Source organism: Epinephelus lanceolatus, chromosome 14, assembly GCF_041903045.1.
Source record: "Epinephelus lanceolatus isolate andai-2023 chromosome 14, ASM4190304v1, whole genome shotgun sequence".
Taxonomy (NCBI): domain Eukaryota; kingdom Metazoa; phylum Chordata; class Actinopteri; order Perciformes; family Serranidae; genus Epinephelus; species Epinephelus lanceolatus.
In genome coordinates, this window is record NC_135747.1 from 14552172 (window position 1) to 14576106 (window position 23935).

The following is a 23935-nucleotide window of genomic DNA, read 5'->3' on the forward strand; positions in this document are numbered from 1 at the left end:
CACATGTTTGAATATGTTATTTGTATGGTTTAGTTACAGTTACATATGCATAAACTGAAAAATAAACAGCAATAAGCACTACTTATGGTCACTGTGTAAAAATGTCTACACTGTTGTGAAAGTGAGGGGGAAAATATATATAGTCTCTACTATCTACCCAGGTGAATTTGTAATGGCGTATAAGGCTATATGTCAAACGGTTGGTCTTTACTGGCCTACAGGCAAAGTAGCTCAACCCAAGCACATTGCAGCAACTGAAAGCTACTGCTGTCTCTGCTGTTTCTGACATTTTGGCTTAAGTTCAGATACACCAAAATGATTTTGCACTGTCATCATGCTTATGATTAGATTACTGTTTTGCAATAATAGCAGCAATGGGAGTGCACACTGTAACTAATGTCAATGTGATTGTATGATTCACCACAAAATGGCCTGTTACTGTTATAAAACCACTATGGGAACACTGGCGATGCCTCAGGTCAGGAATCAGGATGCTACTTTGATCATCAATTCAAACCCTAAATTCAGAAAATGAAATCATTATTTTTTAGAGATATGATGAATCCCTGTACGTACAAGTTCAAGGAGCTTTCCCTGCTGATAGCTTCCCTGTTATTTTCTTTTAGGAATTCATTATTCCGCACAAACTGGCACCGGCTCAGATTAACATGATTATCATAATGAACATAGCTGCTGCAATCCCCCCCTAGAAGCCTCTCATTTTACATTAAATAGAGGTATTAGTTTGGCCCAGCTGATTCCTCCTCATTCACTCCTCAAATTGGGCAAATAGCAGCAGGATTTTTAATTAACATATCCTAAAATCTCAAATCTTGCAGCAGCACCTACAGTCTGCAATGTCCATTAAAATCTCCAGTGTTGAGCATAATGAACAACGGTTGCTACTATAGCAGAAATTACCAGTTATGGGGCTCAAAATGTAAAGTGTAGCAAGAGGATCATCCAAAATGAAAAAGGTTCATCCTCTGAAAAAACATTCTACCTACTTAAAGTATTTTTTTTAAAACCTGTTGATATTGTGTTTGTTCACATCTTGGATGTATAATGTTACCTGTTACCTATCCACTTCGTGCCTTGTGGCACATAAGGCCTTCACGGAGCGCTTCCACTTTTCCCAGTCAGCTGCTGCAGTCCTTACTTCAGACCATGATTTCCATCCCACTTCTTGACGTTCTTTCTCAACTGAACACCTCCATGTGGTCTTTGGTCTCCCTTTGCTTCTTTTTCCTTCTGGTGCCCAAGTCATTACTATTAGAGCTGGGTTGAAAAAATTGATTTAATCGATGCGAGACGCTTTTCCTTTAAATGGCACAATATCGATTCATTAATTAAAAAATAGATCTTTTACTATAACTATTTTCCTCCGTGGATGTGTTGTACAGCCGGTAGCAGACTGCAGCAGCAGTACTATCAACCCAGGTAGTCTCGCAAGACCAGCATTTAGCACCTGAGGTCATGGTGAGAGATCTCGCGAGACGGCCGGACACCGAATGAAGACAGAGCAGCAAACAATAGGCTCATTCGAGATGAACTGCGCCTCGCCTGAAAAGTAGACGAGAGCAGGCGGCCGCAGCGGGGGCAGTGACAAAAAGCTGCGGTGAAGTCGTACAGTTTCCCGACAGTTTCCAGCAGCCTTCAATCCGTACAGGAAGTCACAGACACACTAACATCCTGTCTGGAATGATGTCAGTTCATTAAAAAAGTGATCAGACCCATATATCAGTTTGTTTTCACCATCAGTCACACAACATGTTTTCTGTTCACAGAATAAACCTTCAGATCAGACAAATACAATCTTAATCTCTAAAATACAACAAAAATGAGTAGTTTATCTAAAACGTCATCTTGTTGAGTCGACGTCTAAACCAATCAGCTGTTAGATCAGGTGAGAGCCAGGCGGTGCAGTCGGTGGAGAGCAGCGCCTGGCTCTAAAAACTGCGGTCGCCTCGCTCTCGCGGCTTTATCGACGTCCACTTTTGTAATACGTCAGAGCAAGTCAAGATGAAGTCGGACACAAAACTAACCGGCATGCATTGTGCGCCGATCGCCGGTGATCGAATCTGCGCAGAACGGGCTCATCTCGAACAAACCTAATGGTGGGAGCGCGTCCACTGAAGGCATGGGTCTACGGTGCGAGTATTTTCACTCGCATTTTCCCCTAAAAATATAACGCTAATAATGTACGCATGTTTATTAAATGCACATCAGTTTCACAGAAAAGATTAAGAAATGCCACTAAGCATCAGCACACTGCTAACTGTCGCCTTAGTTTGTGCCTCATACAGATCTGCTGGTAAAGTTAACTTAGCGTTAGCAAGCGTGATAAGAGACGGCAGAGAAGCGACGTTGTGCAAATAAACCAAAGATTTATTCATTTTCTGTAGCAGTAAACAGATGGGCCGATAACAAATGTGTTAACTAACTATGCTAAAGCTTTACAAGCTATTCAGGGCTGCCGACGGTAACATTAACATGACAAACAACAAGGCTAACGTTACGGCTAACGTACTGACTCCTGCTCCTCAGACACACACACACACATACCGGACAGCCTCTCAGTCCTTTCTTAGCCGCTAACATTAGCTCATGTACAACACAGGTACCACACAGAAACTTTTACAAAGGGTCATAATGTACTTCTAGTGACCGTCAAATCGCCAGCGAACGTTGTTTACACTGCGGACACGAAGCTGTTAGTGCCTGCTCTCATGGGACAAAGATCCTCTGAGAAGAAAGACCATTCACTCTGCTCTGCCGCCAGGAACAAAGTGGGGGGCAAAGATCCTCTCTGAGAAAGAGGGTTCACTTTGCTGCAGGGTTCACCTACGTATATTGTTTCTCTTCTGATACAGTCAATGTGTGCATCACAACCACTGTAGTGTATTGCACAAAAGCTTTATAAGACGGTTACAGGCAGCAAACTTGTGGATGTTTACCTTTTTTGTAGCCACTTTATTTAAATTGTCTGCCTTGTGATTAGATTTAATTTAAAACATTTATTTTGTATGTGTTGGTCAGGTAATGTTATATAAAAGTACATGATGACTAATGTACTGCTTTGGGGTCAATTCTTAATGTAAACAGTATTTTTAATAGTAATGAACCAGGTCAGAGGGTTCCTTGTTAAATATACTTCGTTAGTTCTCAGAAAATATCTTAATATCCAAGCAAATTTTGTATCATAATTGAAATATACTTGACTGAATCGATATTGAACTGAATTGAATTGAATTGAATCAAATCGTGAATCGGATCGAATTGAGTCCTTGAAAATCGAATCGAATCGATCTGGAAAATCTGAATCGATACCCAGCCCTAATTACTATGTTGCAGTCATTGTTTTTGTCCTGCCTTAGTATGTGTCCAATCATTTTACATCTACAAAGCTTCACTTCCTTGCTCAACTGTTTAATTTCAGCCCTTTCTAGCAGCTCTTCAGTACTGACATGGTCATGCCAATGTATACGGAGTGTTCTTCGTAGGCACCTATTGTGGAACACATCAGCTGCTTTGTTGTCTCCCTTATTCATTTTCCAAGTTTCACGTCCATAGAGTAATACTGGCACTACTAGTGTCTTATACAGTCTGAGCTTTGTTCTTCTTGAGATGCTTTTGGCGCTCCAGGTGTTTTTTAGTCTGATGAATGCACCTCTTGCTTTTGTGAGTCTATTCTTCAGGTCTTTCATACCACCCCTCTCCTTACGAACGGTGGCTCCTAAGTATGTGAACTTGTCTACATCTTCGATGTCTTGCCCATTGATCTTAATGCTTTCCTGGTTTCTGGTTCTGGATGTATAATGCTACAAACAAAACAACAACCGATCTGCTGTACCACACAAGTCATCTTTTTTATTTATTTTCAATTCTTTGCAGCAAATTATGTTTTCGGTTTGAAGCTCATATTCAGTGCACTTACAACATAAACATGGGTTTGCTTGCAGAAGTTCCAGTAATATATAAGCAGTATTTAGACTAGACTGGGAAGGTTCAAGTTTAATTTATGGTTGTGTTATCGCAAAATAAGATGTTAATAAATATTGATGATTAACTTAAATGCTTCCCGCTTTACCTGAATAAGCATATCACATTTTTTTTTCTTAGCTTACCAGGGGAACATCTGTCCTCCACTCAAGGTGTTATGATTAAACTGGTATTTAAGTGCGCTTACCCATTTCATCTCTGGACATTATTCATTTATCAACCCATTACCGGGACCGTGCAGTTTTCATCTAAAATAATTTAAGATTTATACATCAGCAATTGCCTAATACAACAGGGACCTGATACTGTTTATGTGTTTACAACATGTTCTATACAAGAAGCATTTTCAATTAAATGGATGCGTCCTCGACTCAGTTTAAGCCTCCATTAGCAAACCTGAATTTGTCATCCTCTGATCATGTTCTCATTAACACTGTGTGCATTTATGCTTAACTTGCTACAGTTTATTATGTTGAAGCCTCCTCAAATCCATGGTAAACCTAAAGTAGTGTTGTCACTTATTCTGGCTGATTAGACACTATTGGTTGTTAGTGTCGCCGCATCATTCTTACCAGGTAATGATATTTGGTTACCTCCCATAAGTTCTAGTATAGGCCTAATCTCAACCTGAGCAGTCAAACTAATCAATGAAAAAAGCTCTTGTAACTAAAGTTACACTACTAAAATCCATTTAGCTACTTGAGTTTCAGGGTCTTGGTATCGATCAGAGCCATTGTTAACAAACGAGTTAAATTGTTTGCTGTGAAACATGCCAATTCTGTCACACTGAACTTGCTAACTGTACCTTAAGAGGCACATTTAGCAATTACAGCCACTGTGTGTTGGATCTAAACATTGTTTGCTTGGCAGTTTTAATTAAATATGCATGAACTCATTGAAGAATACATTTGTAGATGACTATTTTGTTAAGGTTTTCATCACTTTTATCGAAACAGTGTTCATTTAGAGCAGCTATGAAATATCCGACTGTTTAGTTCAATGCATACTGTACTTACAGTATTGTATGTAATTGCTCCTGAAGATGCTCATCTCACAGCTCATCATCACTGACAGCCTGTAGGGAGTTGTAATTGTTCGTGCATTCGCCTAATTCTTTCAGAGTTCTATTTCTTGTACCAGTGATTTCAGCCTTGTTTAAACTTAGTACTCTGCGGATTGCTGAAGAGGATCTTAAATGTGTGCCTGAACTGATCAGGCGCATGCAGTATGCAGGATGTTCTGTTAAAGCGTCATTCAGCACCTTGGAATGGGAATCTAATGTGAGAGAAGATTCAGTATAGCTGTCGGAGAATGTGTTATACGGTGCGGTGTGCTATCCTGCTTATACAACTTTGAGCAATCATCCAACATAGTACAGTAGTTTGGGAATTGACAGAGGAATTCTGAATACCTCAGCCGTTGAGAGACCATCTGTGTACCCCTGCATGACAGATCAGAGCCACTGAATATTCATGCACCATCCCTCCCCTTATCACATTAGATTAGAACCCATGTGGCGAGATAGCAAGGGGAGAGGCTGACAACGCTGTTACCTCGTCAGAGACCCTTACTGCTTTGTGTTAAATAGCACGTTTTGCCAAATGGACATGTACTATGGTGTGGCACTGGGTGGAATCTTCTATGACGGTGTGTCTGTTTCTGAAGAAAGTTAGAATTCCCTGTGCATTTTGAAATGTGTAACAGTTCAACACTAGGATCTATGTTTACTGTGGGATCCACCACATATTTGAGTTTGATTCCAAATGTGAGAGATGTGTGAAGTGCGAGCAGTTTCCGAAGGGATTTTTTTTTCCTTGTGATTTTTCAAAAATGAACACTGACATAAAAGTCAAGTGTGTAAATGCAGTGTACACACTTAGCTTTTCAAGGCAATGGGCAATACTTTGAAGATCCTCAGGGTATATTTATTTTCCGATTATGGAATAATGGTCATTTAACTTGTTTTTAATGTATGTCGAGTGCTCCTTATGCTGCTAATCCAAATGGATCTTTCTTATCCAGTCACCCAAACCTGATTTAGAAAGCAAATTAAGCCTTTAAAATATACATTTTTTAAACACATATATACTGTATTCCTGTATGATGGATTTAAAAATAGATTTTTGTTCATGACATCTGAAAAATATACCAAAAGTCTATCCTTAAAAGAACTGGAAGAGAAATGAGAAGACATTTCGGAGCCCAGCAGATGAGGCTGCCAGTTTGCTCATGTGTGAAATATGAACTCTCAGAGACAAGGTCACTTATATTTGACTTACCTAAATATGGCATAGAAATAGTGTGAATCACTGGGGCTTGAAGAGATAGCCAAGAAATACTCATTAAAGAAGAAGCCTCTCCTGCTACACCTTTTAGAGCCATAAAATGCTTGGGAGGAGAAACTAATATAAGTCATTATTGTGTCAATACAGACGCACAACTACTTGGACATATCACTTCTGTAAATCAGCAGGGGATGACAGGCCTCTTTGTAATAGCCACATTAATTGCTGCATCTCTTACCTTTCAAAGTAGAAATGGATGCTGTGAATAAGTAACCGCCCAATCAAGATGGTCCAAATGCTCTTGGATGTGAGTTCCTCGGGGTGGGATAACTCCGGGGATTGTTACAGACCCCATCGCGTGGGCGATAAATCTTCCCATTAAGTGGCTGCAGCGGCACATTGGTAATTGATATCAATGTAGTTAAGGTGGAGATGTGACACATTTACAGTGCTGGTGCACTGGTCAGCTGTGTTTTATGTGCTCTCGTGGCTGCCACATGAATGAGGGTCACCTATGTGCCTCATGAATCCTTAAACAGCTGCTCTCCGCTGTTTGCCTGGCTGGCGGGGAGAGTCGGGCAGTTTGTTATGGGACTTCACCAGTGCGTCTGCAGAGCAGTGTGGCGAACATCTGTTGTGTGTAAAGAACAATGCTGTGTGAAGTATAAATACATTTGCATATGCATAGGTTCTTCCACTTCCTTTTACGGAGGTCTTGAAATATCAGCACTTTGAGAGGGAAGTCAAAAAAACACTGGAGGAAATGTGTTTACCTGCAAAAAATACAAACGGTAATGACAATGAAATATGCAAATTTATTTCACATATGGTCTCCCAGTGTAATTGCTGCTCCATATGCTTAAAGAAAAAACTTGTTAAAGCTGATGTGGCTTTGCAGTGAAGTGATATAGTTCATGAATTATTAATGCTGGGGGGAAAATGGAGATAGTTTTTTGATGATTGTTTCTCTTCTTTAGGTGTGCAGGAGGTGGTGATCAGATGTCCTCTCAATCACATACAGTGCATCGGGACAAAAAAATGTATTCATTTCAATAAACTCTGCAATGGGGCCAGAGACTGTGAAGATGGCTACGATGAAGGAGTTCACTGTCGAGGTAAGAGTTAATGACGCTTTCACAGCCTGATTCTTTTTTCGCCTTGGGTTTCGAATACATAAATTAGTAAGTATTCTCCTTATTATGTAAATTAATCAGATTATGCTCATTTTATTTGGATTATTAAGATTGTGGAATTTATTTTACACATTAAATCTGTATTACATTTGTAAAATATATAGCTGTGGAAAATGCTTTACTTTTATTCCCTGTTAATAATAGAGATATTCATTATTCCAAACTTTAGTCAAGTAAATTTCATCTTAAGTGTTCTCTTTGGTGATTATAGGAGTTCAGGGATCGTTCTCACATTCACTTAGATAAGCACTGCTTAATCTGTCTTTCCTTTCTACATTTAAATTCAACTCTCAATGCGTGATGGTTGATGATAGAAATGTTAATTCATGAAATGGTAGCATGAGCTGGCACTTTCAAACTTTTCTGGTTGAACTGGTTGCCAAGGTGACTTCTCATCATCCTTCCTGTCAGAGCAGGCTAGAGACGCAGCAGGACGGTAGCACCAGGTGTTGTGTTGTACACAAGTTTTTGTTGTTGCTCGCATTTTTAGCAGCTATACCAAGCTGCTATGGACACCTGGCTTCTGTGATAAGGCAGCGTCTGCTCCGTGATTGCTGCAGTCTTGGCACCACAGTAGCCCCAGTCTGGCAGACATCACGACCTTTTTTGACCTGTAAGACAGTAAAAGTCATGCTGGGCTTTGTCTCTGTATGAGTGCTCGGTGCAAGGATATGGTAGCCTCTGATTCACAGCTGTGAAGAGTCCGAATGCCTGTTTGTTGGCACGGAGAAAAAAAAACAACAACTCTTGCTACAGTGTCTCACTCCCTACACTGTTGCTTACACTGATGGATTTACTTGGTAGGATGCCTGGGACCACAGAATGGAATTAAATCAAGACTGATTGAAGTAGTAGACATAGTAGCGGTATGTAATGTGTCTGCTTTGGTTTAAAAAATTCCATTTAAGTTTATAGATCACCTATAAATGGATAAATTAAATGTTTTACAACCTTTTTCAGGGCTGTATTGAGGCCTGTGGTTCAGAGAACTGTACTGCAGCATAAATTTGATAACCTGCTCTGGCTATTTTTCAAATCTGCTGAATTGTTCTCGAGCTACAAAATGGTCTTCAGGGTTAATACCTTTAACCTCCTCTTATCCTCCAGTTTACTAACATCTTTTATCCTTGGGGTCAGTCTGAACCCAGCAATTTAAACCTTCAGAAAATGATTGTAATTAAAATTATTAGCCAACCTTAGTAAGGATAACAATACCTATTACATGACCACATAATTAGTGATTGACCTAACACTGGAAAGAAAGATCTTTTTGATGTTTTAATTGCTTCATACAGACTCTCTGGCTTTTTTTCTCATTTTCCCAACATGGTAATGTAATTTTATGACCATACAGTTCTCCGGCCATGCCTCTTCCTACCTTCATGCCCTGATTCTCTTCAGGTGCTTCCTCTGGGACTTTCCGAGCATACACCTACATATATCAGACATAGCTGGGCTGTGCATCACACGATGTCTTCATTTTGATATTTGTCCAGGTTGTTGGGTATGCATTATGTGAATGGACAGCAGTCATGAAATACAATAAGACGTTCATCGACAGTCTTGATCAGTGAGGGCTTGAATTGTAAAGAAAGGTTAATCTTTCTCAGGACCAACTTATCTCATACATCCCATATCACTGTGAGTTTGTCACAAAACGTATGATCCGAGGAAAAAAGGTGGAACAGATCGAAAATTTTGCTCGGGTTTGGCCCACTTGACATGTTGCTGTGTTGTGCTATGGCCTATTCAAGTGGTGGAATTTGTTATTTACATGACAATGCCTGAACGCAACACAGGCTCCGTTCCATTGAGTGTGTGTTAGGGCTGTCAAAAAAAATTCAAAGTTCGAAATATATTCAAATATATATATTTTTTATAAGTTCGAACCTAAATTTGATAATGTTGTATATCACTGCGAACCCCGTTCGGGCGGAGATGGCTCGCGCACAAGCCGGGCTAGAGAGGGACGCAGTGACGGAGGGAGAGACGCCTACGGAAGAGCCCGCTGCGCCAACACCACCCACTGCGCTGTCTGTGATGTGTGACCTGTTCGGGGAGACACACAGGGAGAGTGTTGCACCTGCTGCCTCCCTGCCTACCCTTTTTGAAGAAGAGATGAAACGTTACCAGAATGAGACACCACTACGAGCCGAACAGGATCCACTCTTGTGGTGGAAAACTACGCACTGAAGTATCCAAACATTGCTCAAATAGCGAGGCAGAAGTTGGTCATACCTGGCACTTAAGTGAGGTCAGAACGGGTGTTTTCATCTGAGTGTCACGTTCATATTGCAATAAGCATCTTACTTTTTGTGTTTTTTTGTAAAAAAAAAAAAAAATCATAAAAAAATAAAATAAATTTGAATGTTTTTCAAACTCTACTAAATTAATTCGAAAATATTCAAATTCAATTTCATGGTGCTTTTGACAGCCCCAGTGTGTGTGTGTACAGTGCCGCGTTGTGGATTCAGGCCGGGCTCTGTTATGATTGTCTCCGACTCGGGTCAGGTTCGGTCAGGAAAATGCAGCCCGAGCCATGCTCTAGTGTGCTCACCTGTGTCTGTGTGTGCGTGTGTGTGTGTGTGTGTGTGTGCACATGTCTGTGTGTGTTTGTGCGCATCTGGGTGGCCCCCCCTTATATAATGGTAGGGGAAACACTGATGTGGTTGGGTTTAGACAACAAAGGCACATAGTTGGAGTTCAGGAAAAAAGAACAGTGTTTGAATTTACAATTTTACTGGAAGTAAAAACTGCACTCCCGGGTGAAAGCTGGTGGTTATTGGACCCATCCACCATCCCTCCAACCCGCCTTTGGACTTTCGCTGCCTTAACTTTTGTTCTTGTCTTGCTGCGATTCCCCCGATGCCGCAGGACACCGTTAAAGTATAACAGGGACCAGCTATGTATCATGGCGATGCGAAAGGACTTATTTTTTTCAAGCGCCAGATTTCGATGACTTCGAGTGAGACCGGGTTGATGAGAGAACAGAATCTGATATTGGTTGAGAGACGACATGAGAGTTTACCCTAGAGGTCTAATTCTCATTAGAGCAGGATGCTTTAAAATCAGAGTCCTCCTCAACATTATCCTTAGTGTCAGATATGTTTGGGTAACATGGCTGCAGAGACCAAAACCTTTTTTTTTGTACCGGGCTGCAAACATGTTTATTTCTGCTGTAAAGTTGGGCATTTTAACATGAGGGTCTTTGGGGATCTACTCGCTTCTGGAGCCAGCCTCAAGTCGCCATGAGAAGAAATACAGTATTTTTCAGCCCTGGAGATCACCGCTTGGGTCAATCTGACCCCAAGGGTAATAGGATGGCTGAGATCTGTTCATCCAACTAAACCGCAAAGCAAGATAGGAGATCTACACACTTTGTGCAAATACTGTGTTCATTTCATGAAAACAAAAATGAAAAACTCCACCTGGGAATATGCTAAAGTCAGCTCAGGTAGAACACACAGGCAGTATTTGCACGCTCAGATATCCCACTCCATGTGCCACACTGAAAAAGTGTGTCAAAACAGGCAGAAAAAATGCCAGCATATCCACTGATGCTAAAAGGACAAGGTAATTAAAATCTATTATCAGCTACTGGTCATGGGAAGAAGTCCTTCACACATACAGCAAGCAGCCATCATGATAATACCTTCACTGCTTGCAACTTGTAAATGACTCTATTACAGATCCCCCGAAAGGAAAATGATTAGACACCATTCTACTATAGTTCTAGCACACAATTAAAATATGATAGATGTCAGACTCACCTTGCTTTATCTTGCTGGTAGCACTAAAGAATCAGTCCATAGTCTCTCAGAGAAAGTAAAAGACATGTAGAAAGAAAGAAGTTCAGAAATTCTTTTGAATAGAATTATATTATTTTGAATATTTTTGTATTTTTGGAGACAAAGCAACGGCACACAGACTTCCTTGAATCTCTTCAAAAAGTAAATCAGAAGAAAGAGAGACTGAGAACAGAAAAAAATAACAAGGCTTTAATAGCACAAAACCATACTTTTTTCTTCTTACTTTGAAAGCCAACCTCATATTGGATACCTCATAGACCTCAGTGTAAAACAAATGATAAAAGATATTATCTTTTTTAGGGTCTTTTATTATGAAACAACATGTTCATGTAATTATATAACTTTTTTTCAGAAACCGTTCTCATGTATCTCATAATTAGTGCTTAAAATCTGTTTATGTTAGTACTTGGTATCTCTTTTTTTGAATAAATGAGCGACCAGATAGCTTTAATTTTTTCCCCTCATTTTTATACGCTCGTGCGAAGAGTTCTGTATGCTGTACTTGCTGGTATAATGTATTTGTTCTTCACAGGTGAACCTGAAGCTTTAAGTGGTTTCATAAACCCAGGTTTCAAGACCTCCAGTCTCCACCTAAAATTATTTTTCTCTCTTACTTTAAGTGCAGCGAGTTAGACAAAGGATAGAGCCACACTTGAATTAACCATAAATCCAGGAGCACCTGTGCATCAGTTGGGTGTACTGCTTTGCATTTAAAATGTTTTGTTCAAAGCGTCAGGGTTAGGATGTCAGGTGTTCTAAAGCCCACGACTACCAAACAGGAGATCTGCTGCATATTTCATTCTGTGTCACATCCCATACCTTATTTCACAGGAAGGACAACTTAATGTGTCATTGCAGTATTTACCACTAATTAACCACCATTAATTTGACTTGTGGACAACCCAGAAGTTAGAGTTACCCTGGTTGCCTTGACAAAAAAAAAACAAAAACAAAGAGATGTTTCCTTTGGTTTTTGGATTACTGGTGAAAATAAACAAAAGTTTGTGATAATCATACTTTTTGTTCAGCAAGGTTTGGCTATAAACAAACTACAGCACAATGTTGTAAAGGCAGACTAGTGAGTAGATGAAGTTTAATGTCCCCGACAACCTCGGTAGTGTCATTTAGCCACTTCTTTTTAGCAAACCTCTTTTTGACACACTGAAGCTTTAAAATTCACAATAACTATATTTACTGACGTGTTTTATGTTGCAATAGAGCTTATTTCAGGCGTCTAACCAAAAGTCTCTTCAAAGAAACCCACTGACTTTAAGAGAAAGGAACTGGAAATGCAAAAATGCTTACTAATTTCCAGGTTTTAGCACTCATTACTCTATCCCTTTTTTGGGCTGTACAGGAAACATTTAAAATATTTCCATGGAAACCATGAAATTGAGGGTTTTATTGTTAATAGATGCACCCACACAAGGAACTTCCTGCAGCATTTAAACCAAACATCTGAATCAAGATGTACTTTAAACAAGCTAGATTGTCTTGCCGAAAAATGGTTTTATTGGCCCATTAAGTGCCATGCACAAATTTTGGATTTGGCTTTATGGCTTTATGGCTGCCATTACTCCAACATCATCAGCTTTTGTGTTCACTTTTCACAATCAGTCCTGTTAATAATCTCACCTTGGCCTTGTACAGACCCAAAGAGATTTTACCGTATCACAGGTTTATTTACAGCGTGTTGGCTTCATCTTCATTGTCCGGCTTTAACCTTGTAAACCACGTACATCCACTTTCCTTGTCTTCCTGATGTCATTTCACACATCCCTTGTCAATGAATAGGTAACATGGCACTGCTGTGTTCTATATTCCTTTAAAAGGCACTATCTGATGTGTAAGAACGTGTGACCTGAATGCTAATAATGCAGCTCATAATGCAACACTGCAGTCAGCTGCTTTGACTGCCTCGTCTGAAGCGAGATTGGTTCTGTTTTGAAGAATAAATTACTCGTAAAGAAATTTTGAATTTGTTGTCTTTCTAAACATATGTGATGTTAAAGATAACACATTACGGTCATTACAGTCTGTGTGCTGCCGACCTTCTGCTTAAGTTCACTCAGGGACACACACTGCACTGTGTGCTTAGTCCCACGTGGACAGACCAAACTCATTGGGAAGCAGGAGAAATTGAGGTCACCAAAGAGAAGTTTTAGGCAACCAGCTGGGTCTCTTACAAAACTTTTTTTCCCCTCTCTTTCCTCCCTACCTCTTATGAATATACATGCTGAACATCCCGAGAGGCCTTGATATGAAGGTGCCCAGATGGAAAACCACCAAACTCTTTTCGTTCACCTTCAGGAAACTCGCTCATTCTTAATCGCATGCTCATGACTGTGCCGTGGGATCTCTGAAGTCTCTACTGCTTGCATTGAGGAAGACAAATGTCAGATTTAAATAAACACAGTTCAGCTTCAGACTTCATATGTTATCTTTAGGGCAGTCCCAGCAAGTGAACATAAACAAATATCTCCCAAATGAACATGGTGAATGAAAGGAACAGCATGGAGCTGCTTAGAAACTGAATTTGGAGACTTTGTCACTCTGTATGTCTTGGCAGTGGTCTCTTGTAGCTTAATTGTGATACTAGGCTCAATCCATGTTTGTTCAAACAGTTTACTCAAAGTTTTCACTTTCGCACCAAAACGTGTTACATATTAAAGCGGTGTTATCAGTTCTAAACCAGAACATGTACTGTCATCCTGCATGGAAAGTAATACTGGTTCATAGAGTCACCATTTTTATGTTTGCCAATGAAAGCAAGACTCAGTAAAGCATCAGTTTTGGTTGTGGGGACAAGTTATCGTGAGAAAATAATTAAACAGAAATATAAATATTTTTTCAGTACTAAGCTCTGGAGTTTGCATTCTGCTTTTTTTGAGACAGCATTGGAATCTTGTGAGAGACTGTGTCATGACAGCACATTTACAGCAGTGTCATCAAGATCAGTGATAGACTGAAGCCAACTCAACACTGTCACGTTGCTGTCTCAAAGTGAACGTCAGCATTGCAGCCTTGACTATATATAGTGCAGGGAATTACATAACTAATGATAAAAACCCAGTGATATTTTGCTGTGCACTTAATTTACTATTCATTTTCACATTAGTTATAGCTTTAGTTTTTGTATGGAAATTGCTTTTGAATTTAAGCAGGTTATGACTTTTGATTAAATTTAGATCCTCTCTTCTACTGCTTAAAACAACTGAGCTGCATTTATTGAATTTTATCTTCCTGCTATTGCTTCTGACTTTGGTTTTCCCCAGTAGTGATATTATGACAGTAGTGGGGGATAGACTGCAATAATTTGATTTGATTTGATTTGTCTGTGACTACTTTTCCCACTAACAAAAAGTTGTGCCATCAGAGTATGCTCTATGGCTTTATATGTATCATAAATATGCTATATTCACATTAAAGAATTCACATTTTGGCATTGATTACATGTGTACTGACACTATATCATATCCCGCACCTTTTCTGTGCATATTGTGTCACTGCAAAGTGTGAATACGGTGTTTTTTTGTATGAATGCCCAGAAAGATAATCAGCAATAAGTTTTATGAGTCAGACACTGCTGATAAAAAAACATCATAGTCTGGGCTCAGTTTTCATGGCAGTGTGAATATTGGCATAAGCAGGGCTATGAGATTGTTGTCATGACCTATAGCGCTTTCATATGGTATTTTTATGTGCTTCTCAGCGCACATGGTAAGAAGGTCGGAGAACATGTAATTAAAAGTGAGCCATGTATATTGTAACTTAACAAGTAATTGCACGTATAGCTCCATTAAAGAAACATGTTACTTACAGTTGCAATCAAAATTATTCAACCCCCATTGCATATTAGGCTTATTGGCAAAATGTACAATTTTTCAGCTGTTTGCAATAAACAAAGTAGACAAGAACAGTTGAAATAGTTTAATAAAACTAATATTACCATGGTTTTTATCCAAATTCAACACAAAATGCTACTTTTAATCACTACTGCAGTCTCAAAATTATTCAACCCCCTGTCTCAAGCACACCTGATGCAACTAATCACAATTATTCAACCCCCTGTTTCAAGCACACCTGGTGCAACTAATCAAGGGCTTCATTACTTCAGGTGTGCTTGAGACAGAACACATAAATACCTGGACTGGCTAGGGGTTTGTTGAGAGTGACGTTTGATTGCATGTTAGAAATATGGCTAAGTCAAAAGAATTGTCCAAAAAGTTCAGAGAAGAAATCATTGCCTTGCACAAACAAGGAAAAGGATACAAAACAATAGCAAAAGCTCTGAATGTTCCTAGAGATACAGTTGGAAGCATAGTTTGCAAGTTCAAAGTTAAAGGAACAGTGGCTACACTACCTGGATGTGGCAGAAAGAGGAAACTATCAGCGGCTGCCACCAGATTCCTGAGGAGGCAAGTGGTCAAAAACCCTTGAGTGACTGCAAAACACCTGCAGCAAGACTTGGTGGCAGCAGGCACTGAGGTTTCAGTTTGTACAATAAGGCGCATACTAAACACTGAAGGGCTCCATGCCGGGACTCCAAGACGTACATCACTACTGACCCAAAAGCACAAGAAAAGTCGGCTCCATTATGCTCAAAACCATATAAATAAGCCACAGAAGTTTTGGAATTCTGTTCTGTGGAGTGATGAAACAAAACTGGAACTCTTCGGGCCTATGGAACAGCGGTATGTCTGGAGGAAGAAGAATGAAGCATATGCTGAAAAGAACACCCTGCCTACAGTGAAGCATGGCGGTGGCTCAGTGATGCTCTGGGGCTGCTTTGCTGCCTCTGGCACTGGAAACCTGCAGCGTGTGGAGGGCACAATGGATTCAGTCAAGTATCAGGAAATCTTAGGTAAAAACGTCGTGCCATCTGTGAGGAAGCTGAAGCTTGGGCGTCATTGGACCTTCCAACAGGATAATGATACCAAGCATACCTCAAAGTCCCCCAAAGCTTGGCTTCAGAAGAAGAAATGGAAGATTCTAGAGTGGCCGTCACAGTCGCCTGACTTGAACCCCATAGAAAATCTCTGGTGGGATTTGAAGAAGGCGGTTGCAAAACGCACACCCAAGAATATTACTGAACTGGAGGCCATTGCCCATGAGGAATGGGCTAAGATTCCTCAGGAACGCTGTCTGAAGCTGGTGTCTGGCTATGCATCACGTTTGCAGCAGGTCATAACAGCAAAAGGGTGCTCTACTAAGTACTGAAGATGCTTGTCATGAAGGGGTCGAATAATTTTGAGACTGCAGTAGTCATTAAAAGTAGCATTTTGTGTTGAATTTGGATCAAAACCCTTGTAATATTAGTTTCATTGAACTACTTAAACAGTTTAATTTGTTTATTGCAAACAGCTGAGAAATTGTATATTTTGAAGATGTCATGCCATCAACCATCCTGTTCTTTTTTTGATGAGAACTATAAACTATGTTATAGGTATGAAACATACAAATGTAATGTATCTGTATGTACAACATCAACGTTATATTGTAGTGAATGGGCTGTGTGCACAGTGGCACCCCGCGAAATTTTCCATATGAATAGCCAGATGGGGCCTCTGGATTCTGTTATGCTGTTGTAGCGTATAGGCTAGTTGAAAACTATGTCAATATGAGAGTTAAGGAATGCTGGTATATATGCTTTTTGGGGGGTCAGCGATTGTATTGGGATGGGCCGGCTGTGGCCCCGACTGGCCGCCCCTTGGTGGTGCCACTGCATATGCAATCTTTAGAGTGAGAGCACATGTCGGTATCATTTGAACACAGATATGTCTTTGTGTTGTACTTCAGATCAAACATAAAAATCCATCAATATACCTCTAAACGCAGATATATATTTCTAGTTTTTATTTCTGTTGAAGAGAAAAAGCTGTCCTGCTGTGATGAGTTGTGATCTTTTTTTATTTGTTTCAGTGCTAGAATTGCTAGTATTAAGCTACTTTAAATACTGACATTGGAGTAGTATGGAAATGCCTTAGTTTTCATTGACACAATAGCACAAAGCCTTAATCAACAGGCTTTATAGTTATTGATTTTTTTAAATGAAAGTTAATACTGTTGCGTGGTTGGTTGTTCTGGTCTCTTTATCTAAACTGAAATGCAGTTAATTGTTTCCTTGCTGTAGCTCTTACTAGCTGAGAGTGAATGTTTAATTCAGTTACATTGTATTGGGTGAACAACATGTTAAAGCTTACTGCTAACATGAGAACGACATAGAGTTCACAATGTTTCACCTCTACTGACATTTAGACAACATATTAGTTAGTACTTTGGTATTTTTCAGATAGAAATTTCATACCTGACTGAGCTCGACCCAGACCATTACATTCATCATTAAAAGCCTCATTTGGTAATAGCTCATAGAAACTTGACATTTACTGCAGAATTGGTCATCATTATTTGTTGATAGTGAAGTGAAGTGCAGGAAAAAAAATCCTCCTCACACAGAAAATGCATCAAATTGAATATCAAAAACAGCAAACAATAGATATAATTCATGCTTTGTTAACCTTCCAGCCTAAACAGGGTGAGGCCTGTGGAGCCAGTTCAGACAGCTTGTGTCGCACTGTAAAAATCACACAGGATACACTGTATACACATATTCAGAGCCCTACTCTAATATAGTGTTCTGTTTAAGCTGTCACGCATGTGCTCACTTTCTCATTGCCAATGAAAGAGCTGCTACACTGCTCACAATACAACCATAGCTGCTGCAGTTATTGCAAGTGCTCACTGTTCCATTTCATCCCCCTGTAGGCTCTGATTCTGAGGTTTTCCCCCAGTGGGGAAGTTTGTTGCTCCCTGATCTCTCTCCTCTCTCTTTGCGCTAAGCTTCCAAGTGTGTTCTCTCAGGGAAAATGGATCAATGTTTTGCATCTGCCTAATATCTACTCAGTCTAAATTTGTTTAACGTGCGATGTCTGAATAAACTGTAATTTTCTGTGTGCTATGAGTGTTTGAATTTGAGTATTTGAACCAACTGTTTTACCAGATGTCACATCAGTAGATGTAGGACTCACAAGCAGAATGAAGTATAAGGCTTGGTTGTAATCCCCAACCAAATCCCTCAGAGTTGTTAAGGTGATCCAAGTAACATTGCCAGTTTGGGTGTGTCTCAAAATTCTCAAGTGGGAGACGAGGTTGTAAAGATCCCCTGTACTGCTATTGTAAGTAAAAACCTTTATTACATTCTGGGTATTTTACCTGAAAATATATCATATTCTAGATGTAACCCTTTACCTTTATGAAGTTAAGAAAAGGTTAGTGACATGGTTTGACTGGTGTGAAAGCAAGAACCACAATTTTGATCAAAACTTCAAAACAACAACAATGTAGTACTGTCATAATAGGCTGTAGTAAGTAAAAGTTTTAGATTAAACCAGTGACTGTTAATTTTCATGACCATAGTCTAAGCAAACTGACTTAGCCGTACTTAATTAACATTAAATTTGTCAGCCAAACAACAAATAAACTCTTGGCTGTTTTCTGGTAAATATGCTTTGCACATGCTGGTGTCTGTATCATTTATGCTTGCCAAAGAATGTTATTAGGAAGAAGAATCACCATTCTATCATTTTTGATGTTTGGAAAAATAAGGATTTGGCTGTGTGTGAGAAACAATATCTCAAGAAGGCCTTAAACTGAATTTCTTTAAATTTGGCACAATCGCTCACGTTGACTCAGTGATTGACTGATTAAATTTTGGTGGTCAAAGGTCAAGGTAACTGTGACCCTGTCTTTCTAATTCTTGAGAAGATGATATCTCAAGAACACTTTTTTTTTGTTCCTCAAATTTGGCGCAACCGTTCACTTTCACTCAATGATGAGCTGATCCGAGATTTTGGTTGTCAGTGATTCAGGTCATTGTGACTTTGTATCTGTCACATTCTCATGAATGCAATATTCTTGAGTTCACTTGGACTTAATGAGCTGATCAGAATTTGGTTGAAGGTCAAAGGTCAAGGTCACTAACATCACAAAACATGCTTATGGCCATAACTCAAGAATTCATATGCTATGACAACATTTTATAAAATATGTCTAATAGGATAAAATGATGAAGTGATAATATTTTATATCCAAAGGTCAAAGGTCATCTTCAATGTGACATAATAATAACCACATAATGTTAAGCACAAACACTTTTCTGGCCATTACTCAATGTCAAATCTCAAGAACAGAAGGGGCAACATTTGGCCAGATAATGAACTGGTGACACTAATCTTGGGCGTCCACCTTGAAACCGTCCGGATTGTCTAGATTTTCTGTTTGGCTGTGGGGAACATGTGTGTGAAGTATCCATGCTTTCACAAACACGGATGTAAACTGTAAGTGCAAACTGACTGGTGCGGTAATTCTAGTTTTACATAAACAGTTGCCTGTGTCGCCCCTTCACTTAGCTAGCGGGTAGTGCAGCAGTTATTGAGTGTAAAATGTTGTCAGAATCTCTCAGTTGAACTTTACAGCACATCATATCATCATTTTCAGTTTATCACATTTAAAGCTCCGAATTGAGACCTTCAGGTTTCAGAGTTGTGAGAGAGCTTGTCCTGTCATTCTGTGAAGTTAACATCAGCTAAGATTAGCTTAAGCCGCTACAGTGCACAGCTGTCAACATTATTATTAGCCGTTGTCAGTATGATATCAAAATATTGTCAGACATGATTTGCCATCAATTTGTTATGACCGGCCAACTATGCAGCTGTCAGAATTAATATTGCCTAATGACACATTTAAATGTCCTGATTGAATTTGAGTAATGTCTGGTATAGCTATCATGTTCACATGAATGTGTGCTAAGGTGGTCAGTATTTCTAGATAACCAGGCAAATTTACTTTACTTTTCTGGCTGACTGGTATAGACTGGTAAAAAGAGAGACAGAGAGAGATACCTGGCTTCCTAGAGAAGACAGGCTGTGTCAGCTCTGTCCACAGAGACAGGTGGAGACAGAGCAACATTTCCTGCTACAGTGTGGCACATGTGAAGATATCAGAACAAAGTTCCTTTACAAAAATTAAGTGTAAACTACAAGATTTTGATTCATTCTCTGACCAGACTAAAAGGCAACATCTATTCAGAGAAAATGTCAGCGCCATAGATGCAGCAAGATAAGTCACTGCATGTCACAGCCTGACGGACAACCAACAGAACAACATATAACAACTGGAGTTCATCTCCTCACAGCTCACACTCTGCCTTTTTATTTATTCCTACATTTCACAAGTTTTTTGTCTTTGCAATTTCTGCTGTGTTTTTGTATCATCAGTTTGTAATATATTGTTGTTAATTGTTTCTTTATTATCTTAAGCAAGGTACACCCCCCACTCACAGTCTGCTTTTTATTTATTCCACTACTCCAGATTTTCCAAACATGAAAAGTGTTTATAGGTAAACATATGAGACATATGACATATGTATGTATATATGTATATGTCAATATGTGTACTGAATAGATGTTTTTCTATTTTGCTCACTAATTTAATTACCTATTTTGCTCCGTTGGCTATTGTCATTTGTGTTATCAGTTGTAAATTTTATTCACAGCCTTTTAATTGTATTTGTGCTTTGGCAACACGTTAAATGTCATGCCAACAAAGCCTGTTAAATTGAATTGAACTGAGAGACAGAGAGAGCCTTGAGGTCATTCTGTGTCCCCTCACTAAGTTTCTAAGTTCCTAAGTTTATGCAGGTCCATGAATGTAGCAGAGATGGAAGTCTTCATGAGTTATTTTTTTCCTCAGCAGCAATTTGCACAGTTTGAGTCATGGGGTTGATAATTGATCAGTTGATCTGATCAGAGCTGATCAGATCACTGCATGAGAGAAGCAGCTGCTGCAAAGGTGAATGATTGCAAATTTTTAGACCCAGTGCAATAAACAGTTAAGTTTCAGTTTCACTATGCCTGGTGTTCTGCTGCTCCGTCTGCACCCAGAGTACACTCTGTGCCCTGAGAGTGTTTTGAAATGAATAATTGAACAGTAGCCTACATATATTCCAACAGCGCTCCTGATGAATTGTCCAGCTCCAAAAATAAAAAAAATCAATATGTGTCAGCAGATGTTATTGTAGCAGACCACCACAAATAAATGAATGTGTGGAAAACCCTGTAGATTGAAAATACAAGCCTGTTTTTAACTTTGTAGGAAATTACCACAATTGAATCTTAATTACAATATTGTCAGAAATATTGGCAGTTTTCATTAAAATGTTTTCATCGAATTGTTCAGGTTCATAGTTTTAGCTACACCAAACATCTTACAGATTTCAGCTCAGAGATCATCTTTCATTTCATTTCATTTATTTATTTTTACGGGAAATTAATTAAAAGTAACATTATGTGTTGGAGTTAAAACTGGCTGGACTTAGTTAAAAACTGGTTTTCAGCAGGTTCCTGACATGCACCACAAATCACAATACATTACAAAGTAAAAACAAACAATCAGCAGAGGCAAAACAACAAAACATAGGCAATTATAGAATTACAGAGTGGTGGACTTAAGTGGAGTGAGCAAAATAGGATATGAGATTTAAATCAGTGGTTGCATGTATGTCCTTCCATCAGATAGTGTTCATATGTGTGTTTAAAATGTGTAATAGAGGTTATTGCTCTAATGTAGTATGGGATCTCGTTCCAGACTTTACTGTTAGTGTGAAAAAATGATTTCTAACCATAACTGTTTTTGTGAGGCGGTACAAGTATAAGTGCATGTGAAATTGATCTAGTGATGCGTTCTTGTCTTGTTTTGTGACTTAGAAGTAGAGCAGTAAGTGTAGGATTGGAATTGTTGCTTTTGATCTGAAAGTAAACTTTAATGGCTTGATTATTTTTGTAGTTTTGAAAAGACAGGGCATAAGAGTGCTGTACAGTGGTGAGTCCAACGAGTAAGGTTTCCATGGATCTTGCTATTGATTCAATGGTTTCCTTTATGATGAGGGATCAACTTGGGAGACTGTAGGAGATTGTCGAGAGAATGATTGCATGTATGTATTTGTCTGAAACTGTAGGGGTGAGATATGGCCGGATCTTATTATAGACATACAATTTCTGGTTGAGTTTCTTTGTTTGGTTCTAAATTTGGTGTTAATGAGTGAAATGTTAATTCAAGGAATACTCCAAGATATTTGTAGGTGTCTGTGATGGTTAGTGTTTGATTTGTAAAATGAATAGGGTCAGACATAGACTTTTTTAGGGAAATGAAAATAAATGCATTCTGTTTTCTTGACATTGATAGTTAAATGATTATATTTTGGATTAGAAAGAAAAATCACAGTTCCATTTGCATATAGTAAAAAATAAAAATATATGCACATTATAGAAAGGTCATTGACATAAAGGAAAAAAGTAAAGGGCCCAAAATGTTGCCTTGTGGATCTCCCATATTACAAGTCAGAGGGGGAGATGTTACCTGATTGATTTTAACTACTTAAGATCTTTTGGACAGATAAGAGGAGAGACTTTTTATCACAGAGGGTGAGAGTTGAAATGACATGAGTTTATACAGCAGGACTTGATGATTCATTGTATTAAAGGCTTTGCTAAAATCCACAAAAAATGGCTGCAGTGACATGACCTTTGTTGAGTGAGGTACATATTTGTTTGGTAAATAATAATGCAGACATAGTTGAACAGGTGGAGCAGAAACCATACTAAAAGTCACGAAGGAGATAATTGCTATTGAGGTGAGTATTTAATTGGTTTAATTGGTTGGAAAAGAGTTTGTCCAATAATTATGATACTACAGGGAGAGTGGATATTAGGCTGTAGTTTTAAACCAGGGTTGGATCCTCCGCTTTAAAAACGGGTGATTTGGACTGTTTTCCAGATGGAGGCAAAGACAGAAAGCCTGATACAGAGATTGATCAGATGGTCGAGAAGAGGCGTAAGGCTGTGAGCATGAGTCTTTAAGAAATGCATGTTTAAACTATATATATATCATTAGCATGACAGTTTTTCATGAAGTTCAAAATGTTAAACATTTCATGCTGTGTAATCTCAGAGAAAGAACTGGAGGGATGTAGAAGAAGAATCTTGCAATGGGATCACTCCAACCCCGATAAAGTTACCAGCTGTCGCATGATTAGTTGAAGTACTGTTTTGTATTAAGGTATCATATATGACACCCTGTGAAAGAATGTATATAATCCACCATGAATCTTGACAGCAACTTTTCAGATAAAATTTAATTTCATTTTGAAATATCCCTGGTTAGCATGAAAAAAAAATTCAGTGCTTACATATTTGAACTTATTTGAGAGGATGAAAGATGAAACTGGTACAAAAGCACACTTTTTTCCCTTGGAATTTATATGGCTAAGTACAGATTCAGCACTCTACATGCAGTCACAAAAACAAATGAAAGCAACCACACACTGAAAGATTAAAAAGTTGAGTAACTATATCTGTGTTTCCTCATTGAGAACTAGATATCACATGCAGGATACATTTTGGCTCCTATCTGCAAAAAAAGACTTGTAAAATTAATAACAGGGTTTATGACGCAGAGAGGAAAGATGAACGACGAAACATTGTCACAAATTGCTTCCTAGAGAGCATAGTTGGTTGTGATTAAATATATGATTGGAGTCAACCTGTGCCAGTCTGACTCACTCCAACAGAAAATCGTCAGCAAAAATAAT

The 23935-nt window shown here is 38.9% G+C and overlaps 1 protein-coding gene across 8 annotated transcripts in view; it reads left to right on the plus strand.

The window, feature by feature from the left end:
• Positions 1–23935, plus strand: part of lrp1bb (low density lipoprotein receptor-related protein 1Bb) — a 339312-nt gene that overhangs the window by 108566 nt on the left and 206811 nt on the right. For all 8 annotated transcript variants that reach the window (XM_078174387.1, XM_078174384.1, XM_078174381.1 and 5 more), the window contains one exon: positions 7265–7402. In XM_078174387.1, the coding sequence (XP_078030513.1) occupies positions 7265–7402 (138 nt within the window). The remainder of the gene's footprint in view (positions 1–7264; positions 7403–23935) is intronic.